Source organism: Galeopterus variegatus, unplaced genomic scaffold (genome assembly GCF_000696425.1).
Source record: "Galeopterus variegatus unplaced genomic scaffold, G_variegatus-3.0.2 Scaffold1058, whole genome shotgun sequence".
Classification (NCBI taxonomy): domain Eukaryota; kingdom Metazoa; phylum Chordata; class Mammalia; order Dermoptera; family Cynocephalidae; genus Galeopterus; species Galeopterus variegatus.
The window spans coordinates 368,873-389,810 of NW_007727169.1; the positions used below are offsets into that span (position 1 = coordinate 368,873).

A 20,938-nucleotide genomic window follows, 5' to 3' on the forward strand; every position below is an offset into this window, starting at 1 on the left:
TATTCTTAACTAGACACCAGAATCAAGGCTGAGCAAGAAAAGAGATGAAAGAGGAAAACTTCATGTACATGCTTACAATCAGTGGGCACCCTGATTTACAAGAGGTAGTGTATTTTTACCAGCCAGGATACAATTTATCTATTTTGTGAGCTTGTAGTGGTCAAAGCACTTTTTCAGGGAATTCTGAAATAGCAATTCACAAACTTCAGTTTTACCAATAGATTCATTTTATGTCTCAGTAATATTTTAGGCTAGCAGCAAAAGTGAGAGGTGGGGATGTTTTAGTACCCCAGAACACCCCTATAGACTATTATATTCACACTATTTCACTGATAGGTGTAAGACCCTGTCAGGTTGTTCTGGAATGAAGTACAAATCCAACAGTCAGTATTTTAACTCTCATGTGCCGGTTTGTTGAGGTGCTGATAGCATTATCTATAATTACTACATGGAATATATTTAAAAAGAAAAGTGGTGTAAGAATATGCCATTGTCTATAATTTAAAACAAATAAACAAAAACCTTTCATGTGCTATCAGGTTGTTTTGATTTAAAATTCTCTGATTTTCTGCTATATTTAGCAGCCTCTTATGAAAGTATACTGATTTTTATAAAATTTACATTTAGTAGGTGGGATAATGGATTTTTAAAACATGTAAATGGCTTTTTGTTCCTAGAGAAATATCTGAATTACTCCCCTATCTAAGCAAGTCATTTCTAGTAAATTTAGGGTAAACACACATTTAAAAAATCAGAATCAGAATGGCTTGCAAACAAGATAATTGGCTTTTCAACTATTATTCTTCTATCTCTTCAAGTAGCTTTCTTTCCTTAATGTCACCCCTTTTTTTTACTGTCTGGTGGCTTGAAACAGCTGTACCTCAAAAAGTTTGGTAATGGTTTCTATTATATTTTGTTTCCTTCTTGGAAGCTTACTATAATAAAATAATAAAGAAAATTTAAATAATTATATTTTTCATCTAGTATAATTAATCTGTAAATATTACTTCTTTTATTTTTGCATAAAGCTTTCTTGATGCTTTGCTGCTCATTTTTACTTAATCTTATAATTTCAAATCAGTCCCCAGATGTTAACCAATATAAACATCTTGGTCTAGCTTTCTTTGTTTCAGTTGTTCATCTGTCACTGTTTTGGTTTCCTTGCTTCTGTTTCTCAAGGTCAGGGAATGTAAAACCTTCCTCTGAAGTGCATGGGCCAGGCTTCAAATGGGTTTTAGCCAGCTCTTGTGTGACATTTCTGTGATCTGGCACTTTTAATCTGCTTTTGTTGTTTTCCACTGATACCTTTAAGATCACCTTACTCTAATAATGCACATACTTACAAATATTTAAGTTCAGAGCTTATGGTTCCCAGTTTAAAACACCCTACTCTGGAAGCTTTATTTAGACCAAAGCTTTGCATAGTTTTAATTTTTACTGTAGTTGTAACTCTATGTACACCTCATCTATGGAACTTTCTACATTCCATTTCAGTTTTAACCTTCTTATCCAACCTTTTTGTTGACCTCTTTTTTTTTTTTTTTAACGTATACATCTCTTTCCCCCCACAACAAAAGCCTAGTAGATTTACTAAACAGAACTTGGTGTTCTTTGGTTTTTATTTCGTATAAATTGTAAGAGAGAGTTTCTATGTTTCTTTCTGAGGGTCACCAAGATAATTTAAAGGTGTCTTCGTTTGTTTCTATCACCCATTGTATCAGTCAGAGTACTGTGTTGCAAACAACAGAAACGAACTGGCTAAATTAAACAGAAAGGAATTTATTAGAAGAACGTGTAGGGTAGCCCATAAAATCTTGGGAAGGCTGAAGAACCAGGCTTACAAAATAGACAATAAGAACTAAAGGAGACTCAGAAATCAAGAAGTCTAGCCAAGGTCATGCCACAGGAGTGGCTGATTCAATTCCTGCGATTAGTGTGACTACTCTCAGTGTCACCATCACAGGGAAAAATCTTTCAACTACTCCTGCTTTTTTGAATTACTCCTTTAAAATTCACAGTCCTAGGATGAAGCATCTACTTGTCTGAGGCCAGGGCACATACCCATGCTTTAGCTGCAAGAAAAAGTGGAAAGGGAGTATTTAGTATTTTGTCCCTTCCTTTTCAAGGGTGGGAGGTAGAGTTCTTGCCTTCCTTCCAGACTCCATAGTGAGTTATTGTCACCATATAAAAGTGGTGTTTAAATGCTGAAAAGCCCGAAAATGACAAATGCCCGCTACGAATTCTTTGAGGTACAATTACTCTTGATAGAAAGCAACAATATTTCAAACCCTTGCTTCAGCCTTCTTGTCACATAGTCAGAAAAATCAATGCTTGAGTTTACCTAGCATTTTCCAGACTAGTCTTACAAGTAGAGGTGTCCTGCTTGTCAGTGGCATTAGGCCCAGACACATATCCCCTATGTTGTAAGAGAAAACACTATTGATGGTCTACTTATAGCTAGTCACCCTTTGTTTCTTATTAGCTGAATTCTGATTTTGTTCAAGGTCTCACCCTCTTCTGGAGAGCCATATACTTCAGAGGACTATGTCCTGTCTTGTGTAAAGCCCAAAAGAAACCCCTTACACTGCAGGAACAGGCTTTTGCCAGAGCAGAGCACATGATGCAATTCTGACAAATTAGAAATGTGGAGAGTTCACTGAAGAATTTGAAGGGAAGATTTTCTGATTCTCAAAAAAAGGTTCATGGGAAGAAATTTCATCCCTTTCCTCTGTATGTCATGTCTGAACATGATTCATGGGATTGTTACTGCCATCTAGCCACAAACCTGAGGATGAAGTTAAAACATAGTTATGGGTGGGACCAAAATAATTCTAGAAGAAAGTGGCTGCAACTCTGTCCTACCTAATTATAATAGGGAGGAATAAATATTGCTATTTTAAAAGTAATTCTAGGGTGAATTTTTTTGTTACTTGCAACTAAACACATATGAGGGTACTTCAAAAAGTTCATGGAAAAATAGAATTAAAAGATAATATAAATATTTCCATAAAAATTTTTTGGGGGGTGTCCATGTATAAACCAATCCATATTGTGTTTATTGACATCCCTGCATGTCTCAAGGAACAAATCATTTATGTGGCTAATTCCCTGTCCTAGCATGCTGAGAGACTCAGTAATAGGATAGTAAGTATTCCATAATTATTTTCACATAAATCTTAAAACATAGAAGTGTTTTACTTTCTTGGCTCATTCTTTTTACTTTTCCCTTTGTCTTTCTTAGTTCCATTGGCTTTTATATATGAAACATCATGAACCATGTCATTTGTTAGCAAAAGAAGTAAAACAAAATTGGTCTTATATGCAATAGATCACAATGTTTTGATGACATCATATGCAATTGCATGTATCAATACAAGTTATATATCTGACAAGTACACACTGAAATAATGAATTATGCCCTGTATTAGTATATAAATGTGATATTTTGGGGGAGCCTGATGGGTGTAAGAAATCTCTGATCACTGTATTATCAGTTATTAACGGAAAGGCATATTGCATAGAAAAAGGCAAATCACATATACATTGAGCATCTACTGTTTACTAGGCTGAGCGCAAAGATGCTGGTTAAACAATAGTAAATAGGCGTGATAGGGTCCTTATTCTCTTGGAGTTTACAGACTGTGTGAGCAGTCAGACTATTAAACAGGCAATTAAAACACAGTTTGATAAATGCTCATACATCAAGTGCAACATGTGAGAATATAAAAGAGGTTGTTTTTTTTTTTTTAACCTTTTTGTCTTTTTTCGTGACCGGCAATGGATTGCAACCCTCAGTGTCGCGCCCGTACCGGACCGGGACCGGCTACGGGATCGCAACCCTCGGTGTTGCTCCCGCACCTCGCTCAGCCAGTGAGCGGCCGGTCTGTATGTGGGATCCAAACCCTCGGTGGGAGAGCCGCCGCGCTTCAGTGCGCTACCGGGCCGGCCCCTAAAAGAGGTTGTTTGACTTAAAATTGGGAGCGGGGTTGGAGTGGGCAGGAAAGGGCAACGGATCGCAACCCTCAGTGTCGCGCCCGTACTGGACCGGGACTGGCACTGGGATCACAACCCTCGGTGTTGCACCCGCACCTCGCTCAGCCAGTGAGCGGCCGGTCTGTATGTGGGATCCAAACCCTCGGTGGGAGAGCCGCCGCGCTTCAGTGCGCTACCGGGCCGGCCCCTAAAAGAGGTTGTTTGACTTAAAATTGGGAGCGGGGTTGGAGTGGGCAGGAAAGGATTCCTGGAGGAAATACATTGAGTCCTGGAGATTGAATTGAATTGAAGTAGGCAAAGGATGAAAGAATATGTAGAGAATAGCATGTTCAGAGAGCTGGAAAAGATGGAAAATATACATTAGGTATCTTCAGAAAATGAGGCAGCGAGCAACAAGTTTATAGTTGGAATTAGAGTGTTAGAGATGGAGCAGACCGTAAGAGACATTTTTAAGGTGTTTGGACTATGTTATGAATGTAGCAGGGATTCATGTGTATATTTGATCAAATTATTCTGGCTTCGTGGTAGAAATTAGATTTGAAAGGAACAGAGCAGAAACTGGCAGTTGTAGTCATCTGGGTAAGATGCCGTAGAATGGTTGGCAAACAGGTAAAGGGAAGGCGAATCTTGGAGGAATATTTAGGTGATGGATCATTACTTGAATGTGATGGAAAGGGAGAGCAGGGCCTCAAGATGACCCTTTGGCTTAGGCAGATGGAAAGGTCATCACTGAGGAAGGGCTACCAAAAGGGACCCATTTAGGTAAGACAGTGAGTTTCATTTTAATGTGACTCCTAGTTATCTGTGCAGCATCTCTTGGATATGAGATTTGGGCAGACAGTTGTGTGCATAGGTATGGGATTTGTATGTGGGCTGGAATCTCTGAGGTCCAGTGTTCTGATTTATTAAATGATGATAGTATCTACCTCACAATGTCATTGTGTAGATTGAATAAGATAAAATATAAAGCAATTCACACAGTGCTAAAAAGGAGGCAAATATTATTGTTTTCATATACTGTTTTTTTAATTACTGTTAATGATACTTTCCCTTCTGTTAGTTTTCCAACTGATAGCCTGAGATGATTAAAAGATTATAACAGCTAATGTCTACTGAATACTTACAGTGTACTAGGCATTCTTCACTCTTCTAACACTGTACATATATTGAATCATTTAATTATCAGAAAAATTATATGCAATAGTACTTTTACTATCTCCGTTTTATAGATATGAAGACAGGCACAAACAGTTTAAGCAACTTGTAGAAGATCATATAGCTAGAGAGTGTTGGACTCTTGGATTTGAACCAATACAGTCAGACTCCTGTTCCTGCACATTAAACCACTATGCTATGACGCCTCTCTCCATAGGTAGATGTATTGGAATATACTCTTGCTTAATATGCCTTTAACTTTTAATCAGTCTACATTACCTGTTATGTCCCTTAAGAATATTCTACTATTCATCTTATTTCATTCCTGTCAATAATTCTACTATTTCTAAAACACCTAGCATAGAGAACCCACAATTCTTTTAAAGTTAATATTGAAACATTTTTCTATTTTATATCATAATGTCAAATGTACTGCTGATTGACTTTCATACACATAATATGTAAACATGGATTTCCATTTCAGATCCATATCTCCAAGCATTTCTATATTCATAGACTGGTAGGTTTGAAAGGAACTTAAAATCCTTTTATTCAATCACACATGAAATGTTTGAATTCACGTTGCCAAATTGTTATTGCACCAAGATCTCTACAGCTTTAATCACAGAAATCTTCCTACGTAAATCACGTCTCAGTATTTGCGGTTGTTCTTGGTAAACTTTTCGTCACCAATATTTCCCCAGCACCTAGAAATTTGCCCGGCACATGATAAGTGCTTAATACATTTTATGAGTGGATGAACAAATGAATGATTGATTATTAAAAATTCACTATTCTTTCTGTTTCTCTGTAATTCTGCAAGACAAAGCACAATTGCCTTAATACAACATATGAAATTTTTTATGCAAGAGAAAGACTAAAACACTTAAAGAATTTTTTTTTTTTTTTAAAAACAGAGTTGACATATGTAGACTTTCAATAATGTCTGAATATTGGGGCTGCTGGGAATTCAAGAAGACATGCTATCATCCCTGAATACTGAGGCAGACAAGTTAGGAGTAGCTTCTTAAACTTGAATAATTTCCATTTCGGAATGTCTGAAGTAGAAATCTGAACCTTATTCTGAACTGGGTAGGGAAACAAGAACTCAAGCTGATGACCAATATTGGGACAAGGTCAACTCGTATCATGAATAGTTGGACTTTTATGATCTATGAGAGGAAAACTGTAGTAGTACATTGACCTCATAATATTCCCGTGTTTCCTCTTTTGTTATTAGCCTAGCAGGACTGTCCATGCACTGGTAGTAAATAGTTCTAATTTTATCCCTTTTTATTGTGGCATCACTAAAATAAAGCACAAATTTGTATTTCATAGGTCCCATTGTTTCCAAATTTATTCATTTAAGTGCTAAAAATATGTAAAAAATAATTTTGAAAGTAAATCTGAAATAATCCATTTAAATCCTGGGTTCATGTTGGAATAGCTTCATATGGCATGTTCAAAGCCAAATTGGGATTAAGGATTGTATTTTTTCCACAAAATTACTCATAACACCTGATGACTAAGGTGGTTGCTAAGTTAGTGCTGGACGTTGCCTCTTTAGGCGTCTGATTGAGTGGGAGTTGCCATTAGCTGAGCTGTGAGTTGTCAACAAAAGCTGAGTCTGTCACAGGTGCTGCAATTTGCATTTCAGAAAGTTTGCTTCCCCAACTTTATCCCCAAAGTACCCCACTTATATAAAGTACTGAGAGGAGTCAGCATTTTTTTTCAGTTTCAGTACTTTGATGTAAATTAGGATTTTGTCTACTACTTACATGTTGTAGAGATGATGGAATTTCAAATGAAGAAGAGGGTCCTTTTTTTTTACAATATAAAACACTATTCATTTTTCCACTTCGAAATCAGAAAACAAAATAATGCCAAGTAGCAGTAACTAAATAGCACATTGACAGCAAGACAAACCATGCTTCTTAAAAGGGAAGAAGGCACGAATCAGATAGAAGGTGTGTAGATTTAATCTCTAGTGGTGAAAATGAGAAATGGGAAGTCCTAAGCCCCAAAATATTAAATAGACTTAGGAAGGGCTTTTTCTTATTAAATATTAATATATGTTTCAAACTCATGGAAAAAAGGATTCATCATTTTTGGAATAGGCAGCCTCTCCTTTGCAGAGAGACTAGGGACCTGGAGACAAATTGTGGGGAAAGTGCTCTTTTGGCAAAGCAATTCTTCTTAACATCAGCATATAACAGCCAGGTGTTTTATTTCCATAAAAATTTTTTTTTCAATACTTCAACCCAAAAGCCTGATGGGAAGGTTTTCCCTAAATATATCACTGCAGATACATTTTCTTTGAAATTGGCTGAGGTTGAATGCTCAATTAGAGGAAGATCTTTGACCCTGGAAATCTGTAAGAAGTGATTATGACTATAAAAATCATTTTTAAGAGATTAATATTGTTCGATGAATTAATTACAAAATATGCTATAGTTAAATCTCTTTGGAATATTTTAAAATGAGATTTTTCATCTTTTTGCATGTTTTTCTCTGTGCATTAATGCAATTCAAGCAAATGAAAATTGTTAATTAAATGGAGAAATAAATGTGTTTACTGGTAATTGCTTAACCTTTGAATTATAATTACAGTTTTATATTCTTATAGGATTATTTAACCATTCATAAGTATGGCAATGCAGCCAGAAATGATCTATGGAATACATTATCAGAGGTAAAGTATAGGAAGCTCAAATATCAAAGCCTCTACTTGAATATTTGAATTGAGTTTATAATACATTCATAACTTTTATTGACACTGACTGTTTTTACTTTTCGTATTTCCCTGTTGGTCATATTGCTTTCTTGTTTGATTTTTGACATAATATGTCTTTATATATAATGGGGCTAAAAATTACCTAAACTACAAATAGTGGTAAAAGATACTTTGCCTACTTTCAAGCATGACAATACTTCTGAAATAAAATTTTAATATGATGTCAGATATTCATGTTAAAGAGACAAATATTGAAGTTATAATGAATTTTTTTTCTATTTACAAGTACCAAATATTTAAATGTGATAACTAGAAATACTAGGGACACTTAATGATACTGCAAGTATCATGCTTTAACAATGAAATATATTTTATTTTCTGTTATGTAAAAACTTTCATGTTAATAAAACTTTCATTTCCATATATATATTTATGAAGCTTAACTAAAGACTAGAGATTAATTTTACTAGCATATTGTATTAGCTTCACTGATTTTAAATGTTTCTATATTTGGGAAAATTGTAAAGGTAAAAAATGGCTTAATGTTAATTATGTTTATAGTTTGTAAAACTAATTTATACAATTTTTGTTATAAAGGCTTTAAAAAGGAATGGAAAATATGTAAATATACAAGAAGTAATGGATCAGTGGACACTCCAGATGGGTTATCCTGTTATCACCATCTTGGGAAATACAACAGCAGAAAATAGAATAATAATTACCCAACAACATTTTGTTTATGACATCGGTGCTAAAACTAAAGCACTTGAACTTCAAAATAACAGGTACAACACTCTTTTTACATAAAAAATATTGCCTTTATTCTTACATTTCACGTTGCATTTTTAATATTTTAAAAAACATTGGTAACATAATTCTGAAATGTTGTAAGTGAAATATAGTTTCCATTTCTTTATTTATGTATATTATTTTCATTTTGATTCTACTTTTGCGTCCAGTTTTTGGATATTTTAACCCTCAGGGTGACAACCATCAAAGTTATTTGCTTAGGAAGACAGAAATTTAAATTATGGTGATTAAAAAAAGTAAGATTTGATTTTCCACTTTTCTCAATAAATGTTTCTTGAATTAAATTAAAAAAGTTAAGATTGTTGCAGTGAATTAAATGGAATTGCGCAAACTGTGAGATTTATAGAACATATTTTGTAATTAACAAATGAACAAAAACTAAAAATTCAGAATAATTAAAATGAACAAAAATATAAACTAAAATGAGCTAAAGGAACTTAAAATAGAAACCTTAAAATGGTCTAAATATCAATGCCACTTAGTATCAAAGTATATTCTCCTTCCCTCATTTTTAGTCTTTAAAACCACTAAATACACAGCATATGTAATATCTTGATTTATTGTTACTTTCACTTCTTTAGAAACTTATTTAATTACTGATAACTCAGCATGTAGGATTTCTTTCTTTTCTGCCTCATGTTTTCTGATATTTTGTGTCTCATTAGAGGCTGAGCCAAGGAAAGACGGCAGAACTCAAGTCAGTTAGTTTCATTCTTACAAGGTGCCCTGGTCAGACATTGGGAGGGACAGGGAAGCAGAGAGGTTAAAATTAATAAATAAAATGAGATGTTTGGATTAGGTTACTCAGGCTGTCTCCCATTATCTTGGAAAATTAGGAGTGTGATTTTATAACCCACTAATACCTAGGAGATCTGGAGCACACGTTAAGTTTATTGTACTATCTCCAAGAGGAATGGAAATTGTTCCCACGTAAGCTAGCCCCAAGACTGCTATACAGAGAAGTGATTGAGAAATTCATGACTGTTTTCTAGTGACTGCATTTGGAATCTAATTTAGGAAAGCAGTGTCTTAAATATCCATCTTGATATATACAAGGTTTCTACAAAAAGTTTGTGGAAAGATTCATATTATCTTTTAATTCTATTCTTCCATGAACTTTTTGCAGTACCTTATATACTTACTTTCAGCACACTACCCTTTGCAATTAACTGTTTGGACTTGTGGAATACAGCGTTACCCTGCCACACTGTCACCACTGTCAGGGACTGACTTTGCCAGTGCTTCTTTACCCAGCCTGGATTCCCCACAGCTGCCAAGTGTTGCTTCTAATCGTCCACTGTCTGGCTCCAGGCTAAACATGCTTAGGCATCAACCCTGGCCTTGCCAGGAAGTATATAAAAATTACTTGACTGTGGCAAAGTTAGAGAGATTCAGGCCAGGCCTTTGAGAATGATCAGTCTGACATGAGCATCAGTGATGCAGAAAAACATAAAGGACACACAGATGACAGAACAAATTTTGAACAAAAATACTCTGTCAACCTATAACATATATCAGATGTACCAACCATGAGTCTGACTCTTTCAAGGAAGAATTTCTCCCAGGCTGTATAAGCATATGGAACATCTAAGGAACTTTGCTTTTCTTGGGGTTATAAAATCATATGGATGACTTTGATCCCTGAGAACTTGGCATATATAATATTAAGAGTCAGAAAATGCAGAGCCTTCCATTAGTCTCAAAAATGATTTTCCATTTACTTTGAAATAATAGAATTTGTAGTTGAAAATTTAGTATTCCAATTTTATATTATTGATTATCTAATTCACTATAACATTCTGGTCAAAGCTTCAGTACCAATTCTGTCTGGCCTTTTTATATAGCCTTCATAGATCTTCTCACTCAGACTAAAATATACACCTACTCTTTTCTACCTTTACACAGTGTAAAACCTATTGCCTATCTATGCTAGAAATCCTGTGAATTGTGGATATTTTCTGAGCTAGGACAATGAATTTTTTGTCTTTATTTTCCTACGGAACACGACAACATCACTACATCACTACAACATGCCTAGGACACTTTAAATGTATTCAGTAATTATTTTTATATGTAATGGTTATATTACATTTCCTTTTGAAAGGAAAGATCTTAACATAACTAGTAATTGCATAAAGTTATTTGATATGTAACAGTGTATATATGTGCTAGGAGGTTGTGACTGCGTAGCGTTTTTTTTTCTTTATAAAGGTAATTCATTGGAATGTTAAGTAAATGTCTCTTCATACACTGACGGGCTTCTCAGAGGTCTGTGGTAAAGGGAATTAAATTTATCTCCACAGTCATACTTTCCTTTTCTTACTGACCTTATGATAGCAAACTCTGAACAGTTTTTTACAAAGTCTACACTAGTGCTTCATTTATATTGATACCATTTTTAAAAAAGATTTCTCACTTAGGCTAAAATATACACCTTTTCTTTTCTACCTTAATATTTGGAGGGTCTTTTGAAGTGCTTTATTTTAAAAAAACCTTTTTTTAATGCTCAAAATGAGATGGCTAAAATTCAAGTTAATTTAAGCATCTAGAACACAATCTAATTTCACAAGTTCTTTTTTTCTAGTCTCTCTCTCTTTTTTTTCCTAGTCTCTTTTTAAACATAGTGCACTGCAGTCTCAGATTTCTTTACAGCACACCACACAGTGCTCTTCACTCAACTATGTCCAGTGTTTTCTATTCTTTTAAGCTGTAATCACAAAACAACATAATTATTATGCTTTCTTTGATTTTAAAACAAAATTTATGAAAAGACTAAACATATGTTGTTTAGAAAGTTATGAAAAATAACTTAAATAGTATTGACAGTACAGCAATTTATAAATGAATACAAATTTCAGGTGTGCTTGGTAACTTGTACCCTTTTTTTTGTCCTTGTGACTATACATGGATTTTCATTCCACACACATACACACACACACATGCACACACACACACAGAGTACAAAAACATATTTAGGAAAAATATAGAAGTCTATCTTTAAGGTTTTACAAAATGCCTCAATGTTTGTATATCAAAACCTTATAGTTAACTTTTTTTGCATCTGAACAGCTATGTGATACATTATGGAATATGTATATATAAAACTTCCATTTATTAAGTTTTCTGTCTGTATGTGGTATTGACTATAAGCAACATGCAGATATTTATATGAATCTCTTTTTCATGGACTTTAGAGAGTTTTTCTAAAGCATAAATATTGACACATACCAATTTTTATCATAACCTCCAGTTATTTAGAATAATATAGTTTAAATACATGCAAAATTGTTTGTTTATATTAGGGGCAAACCATGTTGTACAGACATTTGATGATCATGCTACAAAAAAGACATTTATTCTTAAGGATTAAACAATGTCAATTTTATAGATTCCTTACCCTTTGACTGACACTTGTGTGGCTTCACAATTTAGTTGATGCAACTCACTGTGGAAGATAATATAATAAAATGTCAAGTTCATAAAGTTACACTTTGTCTTACCTATAGACTGATTTGGTCCTTTTATTTTACTTTAATCCAAACACATCCAATCAAATTCAACAGTAATTTATGAAATGCCTTCTGTTTCCCAGGCTTTTGTAAGACCTTTGGTACACAAAAATGAAGCTAAAATTTAATTTGAGAATCAGACTCAACAGTGAGGCATTTTCTCTTAATAAATTATTCCAATTAACCAAAAAAGATACATTATTTTTAGAGAGCAGCTGTTAAAGAAATGTATCAGTTCTCTTTGTCTTCCTTACAGTAAATTTATCATTAAATGTTTGTGGCATATTCTTAGTCCTATGTTAGAAGTTTAGAAGTATTTGTTAAAGGGCTTACATGGGTTGTTCACTAACTACTATCTAAAGAATCAATACAGGTTTGTCTACTAGAAATTGTTTCCTGATCGAATGTGTGGAATCTGTTGTAGTATAGTGTCCCCACATAGTGTCCCCACATAGTTGGCGCTCAAAAATGTTTTTATAATTAAATATAGCATATAGTTTTAAAATTCAGAACCTTAAACATTATTTTGACTTTCCATACTGGACGTAGAATGTTGGTATCAAATTATGAATTTCTTCCAATTTTCCATTTGGAATGTTTACTATCACTGAATTCTATTTATTTTGAATGCAAAACATGAAATGATAAAATAAATTCCATACAACATATTTAGAGGACATGCCCTCCTTTCCCATCTCCCCAAAGACATCTTCGTTATGCTGTTTATTACCCCAGGCATGTTCCCTAAAAAACGTTCAGTTCCTCATTTACTCTCACCATTACTGAGCTCACCTCTTCTTACATATCTATAATAAAAAAATATTTTTTATACTGAAATTTTTGGCTACCCCTGTTGCTAATGGTACAATAATGGATCAAAATAATCTGACTATATTTCAAGGAAGGAAACAAAATATGAGGGTGCTTCAAAAAGTTCACGGAAAAATAGAATTAAAAGATAATCTGTCTGTGAACTTTTCAAAGAACCCTTGTATAGTCATTGGACTTAATATAAGACTATGCAATCAGCACATCTCTGGCTACTTAACTGAGATTAATTGATATCACTTTATGTCAAATGATTTGTACACTTTATGTACAGATGAGGCCTCAATTTATATCCCATGAAGAGATATATGTTAAAAATACTTCTCTCTCCCCCTCTCTCTCTCTTTTTTTTTTTTTTTTTTGGGGTGGCTGGCCAGTTCAAGGATTGACCTTTGGTGTTATCAGCACCACATTCTAACCAACTGAGTTAATTGGCCAGTCTCAGAAAATGCTTCTCTTTAGCAGCTCGTGACTAATAGCTGGATGTTGGTAGATGCTTTGACACATCACTTTGGAAATTTCATTTCAGAAAACAAAGCATTAAGTGTGTCCTACAGTATTCTTTGTGTTAATATAGATTTTAGGGGAATTTAATAAGTTTTGCTTTTTCTTTCTTCTTTGCTGAGTAACTATAAGTATACCATATTAACCTTCTGTAAAATATGTTAATAGTGTCTGTCCATCAGAATCACTGGACAATAAAGGAGAATGCCAAAGTGTAAATCCATGAAACTATTGAAATGTGTACTAATGTTATACAGAAACAAATGGAAAGGAGTTATTTTTAGACTTTAATCAATATATAGTATGGCTCAGATTTATGGATTTTAGTTACTTTTTACTTCTAATGCAAAATACAAATCTATTTTTTTCAAGATAAACTGTTTTGTTGGCGGTTCTACTTTGCACTGAAATTAAAACTCTTAGAGACCAAGTCTTAGTGGCATTGAAAGAGTGAATTCATCTTATTGACTTATTCCTTACTTTTATGACTGGGGATATTTTTTAGTTTCTCTAAAGAGCAAAATAAAAATCACACAGAAGGTGAATGGAAAATGCTATTTGTTTTTGTTTTTTAATTGATATAGTTATTTTTATTCTTAAAGCTTCTCTTTTACTTTGCAGTTACCTGTGGCAGATTCCATTAACTATTGTGGTAGGAAATAGAAGCCATGTGTCTTCAGAAGCAATTATTTGGGTGTCTAACAAATCAGGTAAAATCTATAGTCTCCCCTGAGGAACTGTTTGGTTTCAAATAATTGTTTAGCAACTTAACCTCTGGTTTCAGCTGTTATAAAATGTGAATAAAGACAAATTAGAAAGAAAAGATAGAGGAATGATAATCAGCTCTACAAAATTAGGTATAGTGTAGTATAGTTTCTACATTATCTAATTTCAGTCTGCCTATGTAATTATTAAATTTATTTTTTTCTTTGATGGTAAAGGAAAACTTAAAAAATAAGTATTTGAAGTACTTATCATAGTTGTTTTTAAACTGTATAATTTAATAATTCCAATGTAATTAAAATATCATCATAACCCCAGTAAAAAAAAGTATGTCAAATACTGAAATACATGCATCACTTTTAATTTTATTTTTCTATCTTCTCTTTACCAGACTGTCTCTTTAAGGGATGAGAGAAGCAATATTCTCCATGGAATTAAAAAATTATAGGGCCAGACAGGAGGAGTTTAGACAGGTCAGAAAACCATCCCCTAGGTAGGGTCAAACCTCAAAGAATAAAGAAAGATGAGACTGTTCTTTTCCTACATATCTTCAAACAACTTAGTGACCTATTTCAATTCACTGTCAGAAAGCTATTTCTTGAATCCAATCTATATCCTTCATGCTAGAGTGTGAAACAGGTCACTTTTATATCTCTTTTCCATTGAGTTGGAGAAAAAAACAATTATCATCTTTCATATAACATTTTATTTAGATATAGATGGTCAATTGTGTCCATATTTTGTTTTTCTTACCCCTTTCTCACATGCTGTTAATTGATGCTATCTTGGTATTTTGTAAGCATCATTTTTAACAGCCACAAATTTTAAGTTTTTTAAATAAGATGAAGTGTAAATAAATAAATATGGTTTACTCCCTCAGTTATGCTATTACAAAGGAGATTTAAGTGCTCAAAATACATACATATATACATATTACAAAAAGTTCTTACAGCAAAATCTAATCTGGTTACCAGAAATATAAACACTTAACAAATTCCAGATGAATTTTTATCCAGATTTTAATGTTATTGTATTTTTAACACATAAACACATATTATGAAAATATACGCTTTCACTTATGTACCTTGCATATAAAACATCCGTTTGTAATGTAGTGATACATTGAAATGCTTGTTTTAAAATTTATTAGTATTTCTCTTTTAAAATTATTATAATGTATTCTTTTCATTTCCTGGAGTTAGTATTTATACTGTGATTTGGAATTTACACTTACTATATTATTTGTGTTCATACTTCTCTTTTTCCGCTCATGTATTTTATTTATCCACATAATTGGTTATGGCATGATTAGTGAGAGCATCAAGTTGTTATTATAATGATCCACCTATTAGAATGATGACATCCCTCCATGGGATTGCTAGGAGCATGAGATAGAACTGTCTTCAGAAATAAAGTAAGGCTCTTTGGAAGGTAGAAAGGAAATAGGAAAATTAGAAGCGTGTAAAGATACTGATCAAACAGCAGGATTAGCCTAAAACTTCACTTTTAGACAGTGGGAGGATTCAGAGAAAGTCTGATTTTTGTCGCATACCTTTCCTGTTTCATTTCTTATAACTTCCTAGTTGTTTCCATGCTGTTACTAATGGTATTTCCTTATCCCACACAGAGTATAGAGAGTAGTATCACAGGTTTCCTTGACCAATCAATAGCCATTGGTTGTTACAATTGAGGGATTGTTTCACTTTATAGCATTTAATTATTATCCAGGAATAATAACAATGTATTGGTTCAAATCATATGTTTGCTTTAAATGTCACCTATACTGATATGTATGGTTGTTATACACATTTGCACAAATTGTATGGTACGTTAAATCTAAGAGGCACTAATTGCAAAGACTATGGTATGAATGGCACATTCCTCTACCCCAAAGTTGTGCAATGTGCGAGCTGCATAGTATAATGTGTCGTTATCCATTAAATTATAGCAGAACCTTCTGTTTGATATAAATGTTGTCATGGTTGAAAAGTTGAAGCTTGTGAGATGTCCATGCTAAGTAAATGCTTCATGAAATGTTTCCTGAAAACTTTATAAATACAAAATCTGGAAGAAAGTTTCCAAGAGAGACCTAAAATAAAGACTATCTTCCTGTTTTACCTTTTCAGTCACACTTCTAATTGTACTCAATTTTGTCTTGAAGTCCTTCATTCTAATGACTAATAAAAACTAAAACCAGACAAAGATTAGGGGGAAAAAGAAAAGATTATTAACTCTTGTCTCCTTTGATATGTTGTCATGTCTACTTTTTGCCAAAAGATAGCCAACTAATATCAATGAAAATTGTTTCTCCATAAAAACATAAAAAGAATATTCTGGCCAATTCTTATCAATTTATGTAAAAAAATTACACATTAAATTATAACAGCTAGATTAATGTTTTTATAATTTTTTTATTGTTAGTAGTGACATAGGTTTGATCTCCAAAGTCATTGGTGGATAACATAAAGTTCAAATTTGACGTGAATTATCATATACTCTTGACAGTTCAATTTTCTAAACTCTTTAGATAAAAATCTAATTAATTCAAAGGTAAGGCATAAATTATTTTAGCCTAAGAATAGTTGCTAACCAATTTTTAAATTGTTGAAAACATGTTGAAGAGCTTATCTTCTATGAAAATAAGAATTTTCAGGAATTTCAAAAATTCAGACCTTTATAAATGTAGTAGCTTGTATGTTGACTGACTATTCAATTAATGGTGAATGGAGGAGAAAAAAATTAATGCCAAGTATTGGAAAGAAAAGATTAAAAAAAAAAAAAGAGAAATAGATCCCGAAAATTAGAAGTAAACATTAAAAATAGCTTAATGCTGTAATGCTGTCCTCAAACATTGGCTCATTTGAGATTCACAAACCTTGAAAACAAGTATTATCTTTATCCCCATCTTACAAATGAGGAAATTAAGCTTGAGAAATAATTTACCCAAAGTGTCAGTTGGTTAGTTAGGTAGAGAACTGGCTTTAGGAACTTGCATTTTCTTTTCTGTCTATCCCTGTCTTGACTCTCTCTCTCTCTCTCTCTCTCTCTCTCTCTCTCTCTCTCTCTCTCTCTCTCTCTCGTAAGGTTTTAATACTTGTGGTAGGTTGGTTTGCAGATGTCAGTTACTCAGCATGACGCCTTTGGATATATGCACATAGTTCTTTATAGGTTCTACAAAACATTCTTATTTGATTTTCCCAAGAGTCCAGTGAGGAAACAAATACTGTTATTATCCCTGAGTTCGTTTCACATTGTTACCTTGTTATTCTTGTAGACTTGATTTTTTAATTTTAATTCTTTTGCTTCCAGTAAATATTGTGTAGAAATGCCTGATGTCCTTTCCCTTTTTATTCCACCAGAAAGTATAAAATGTAATATCTTATAAAAGACCAACTACTCTGTGTCTTGATATATTCTAAGTACTGTGCCATTTTGTGTATATTCTAAATATAATTTTTAATTATTACCAACACTCGAAATATAACTTCCATACTTTTTATTATGGTACTCATCAAATACCATACCTCATTAGGCTATCGGAAGGGATCTCTTTCAAATTCATTGCTTGCCATTAGTTAATTTGAAGAACATTTTAGGAATATAATTAACTAGAACCTAAAAGATATTTAAAAATCTATTACAACATCTTTCAGGGAATCATTTCTCCAAAGATCTCATTTGTAACAAAGGCATAAAAATATTCATGGACAGTAATAACCTTCAGGTTTTAGTTATAAATTTAATAATGACACACTTCAAAACAATAGAGGCTTGTCTTTCTTATTCTATTCAGACAATGTAGAAGGCATAGGGATTATTTTCCTATATTAATTTTAAGTTGACAATACCTATAAGTTGCTGAATGGAATAAGTTTTAAAACTAGAGTCAAGTGAATCACATGGGTTTAAGTTATATCAGCTATCTAAAATGTGGACAGGAAGTAACTTTAAAAATAGATTTAATATCATAAGAATTCATGACCATTTCCAACTCGTACAAATCTAAATCCTGTGCTGTTCATATATTAAACTTGGTGCTTTAAAATTGTAACTTTTTGGAAAAAAAAAACATTTCTTCGATGAAAATTGTCAAATATTGTCTTATAAAAATTTTAGTAGATATGAAGACAGGGTTACTCAGAAGAAACGATTTCCTCAATATTTAAGTTTTAATATTTCTTCACTGAATTCAGACATGATTAATTTAAATGTCTGCGTATGAGGCTGTTTTAGTTTTTAAAATGCCATATTTTCTTGTTATTTTTATATCTGTAAAATGAGTGTGGTGTTCTAAAGCCTCTTTAAAGCAATTGTGTGGATAAACACATGAAAATTTTGAAAAGTACACAATTATAAAGTTTTAGAGATTTAAGAAGCCATTTTCAGTTTAGAGAAATATCTGATAGATTTATTTTCCTAAGTACCATGGATTAAGTTAGGTAAAATCTCTAAGAAAAATACCTTCTTCCTTCATTGCATCATAGACTTGGAAGAAACCATAAAGTCCATTGTTTGGCCCTCAGGTATAAGTACTGAAAATGAGAGCCAAAGAGAATCAATGACCTGAATTCAAACATTTATTACAGGAAAGCTGGAACAAGAATCCCGCTTTCCTACACTAATCTAATTCTTTTTCCAGTGCCATTTTCCCCCTTTCAAATCAATTTAAAAATGTGAAAAGTGTTTATCATATTACAATAAAAGTGTTATACTATCTCGTATTAATAGATTATAACATAGTAAAAAGGACACTGAAGTCTGGAGACCCAAGATGGACAATCTACAGCTTTCTTGGATGATTCAAAGAACCTGAGTCTCGTTTCTTTATCTGTTCCAAAGACACAATATATAAAAGTGGAGAGAAGTTGAAGTAATATGTGAAACATTAAAGATTAAATTTTTATATGTGGTATAATTTTGGGTTTAAGTACATTTTGTTACAGCAGATTTTTGAAAATTTGTTATCTGTGACATGCATTGCATTCATTAGTCCACCCCATTCCAGACCTGAGAAATAAATGGTCATTAATGTCCATGCAGTAATTTTTGTAGTATAACTTCTTCTTGTGTGGCCTGTACTTGAGAGAGAGTACTCTGTAAATTCAGTAATTCAAGGAAATAAAGGGGAAAACTTTATTTCCTTTTTTGCAGTCTAATGTGTAAAAACCTTGATAATGGAGTAAGAACTAGAGATGTGTCCCCTACACAGACCTGAGGCATATGGTGTCTGTGATACATTTTACGGTTTTAATTCATTGTAAAAATTAGACCAGTGTGGTTCTATTTTTTTTTTCCTTCCTGGATGTCAAACTGTGTGTGTGTGTGTGTTTGTGTGTGCGTGTGTGCGTGTGTGTGTGTGTGTGTGTGGTGCATATACGAGTATAAATAAAGTTTAAGTTAACTTTATTGTGTAAATTCTATGAAGCATGAGTCCTGAATATCAACAACAAAATCAGTAGAATTGTGAACTGTGGTTCTGGGAAGTCAGTAAACTAACTTTTCAAGTGAATGGAATTCTCTCTCTGTACCAGTTCTCTGAGGAGTTAAATATGTAAGAAATTACAATATTGTGTTTACTGACTCCTATTAATTGAACTAGCTAGAGAACATAATTTAGTTACCATTTTCCAAAGTGATTCCAATAAGCAGAATTTATTATTTTTTTCTAATTCTCTGTGGAAATATTAGAATCTTGAACAAATGAGCCTCCTTTTTTTTTTTAGCATAATTGATGATGTTGAAAAGTGTTATTTATTAGTGCTCCCAAGAAAGCACAAGAAAAAAAGGGAAAAAAACAATAATGACTTTCAAATAAATGGGCTCTATTGTTTTAATTACTTTTTTACTGAATAAAATAAATAGAGTATGTGTCTAAAAACTTTTCTTTTATTCTAGCCACATATCCCCATGCAATCTAATTAGAAGCCACATGAGTGCAGTGGTAGATTTCTAGGTTACATATATTTTAAGAAAGAAAATTTTGTATTGGTAATGGGGTTTTGTCAAGAACAAAAATGTTAATTACAAGAAAACAAATAATTGAGATAATGAGTAACCAACTAATGGTTTTTCTAGGAAATTCTAGATGCAAGTGATTAATTAATAAAAGAGTAGTTTTCAATTAGGTATTTCAGATGGCATTCTCTTTTAATTATTGGTGTTGTTATATCTGGGTTAAGAAAAAACACATTACTCCATTTTCATTCTTAAAATTTAAATTTATTTACCCCCCCAAAAATGCTATTTTCAGAGCACCACAGAATAACTTATTTGGATAAAGGAAGCTGGATACTGGGAAACATCAATCAAACTGGCTACTTTAGAGTCAACTATGACCTAAGGAACTGGAGATTATTAATTGATCAATTAATCAGGAACCATGAGGTATACTCCAGATTTGCTCATCAAGGATCTGTTTTGGTATGTGAACACCTGCCATTTTAATCCTAAATTATTCCATGTTTTTTTCTGATTGACCTCATAGGTTCTTTCTGTCAGTAACCGAGCGGGTTTAATCGACGATGCCTTCAGCCTAGCCAGGTATGTTTTCCTGTGGATCTCCACATTAAAATCTTGTGCCTGTAAGACTTCCTCTATTAAGCTAAATGGTATGTATATCTTTGATTTAAGAAAATTTTAAAAACAATTTCTATATCACATTGTTTTGTGTTTGGATGTGAGT

The 20,938-nt window shown here is 32.9% G+C and overlaps 1 protein-coding gene across 1 annotated transcript in view; it reads left to right on the forward strand.

Moving 5' to 3' along the window:
- TRHDE (thyrotropin-releasing hormone degrading enzyme) overlaps window positions 1-20,938 on the forward strand; it is a 374,981-nt gene that overhangs the window by 279,604 nt on the left and 74,439 nt on the right. Inside the window, 5 exon segments of the mRNA XM_008574522.1 lie at window positions 7,775-7,840; window positions 8,480-8,667; window positions 14,155-14,243; window positions 20,507-20,640; window positions 20,741-20,796. Coding sequence (XP_008572744.1) covers window positions 7,775-7,840; window positions 8,480-8,667; window positions 14,155-14,243; window positions 20,507-20,640; window positions 20,741-20,796 — 533 coding nt within the window.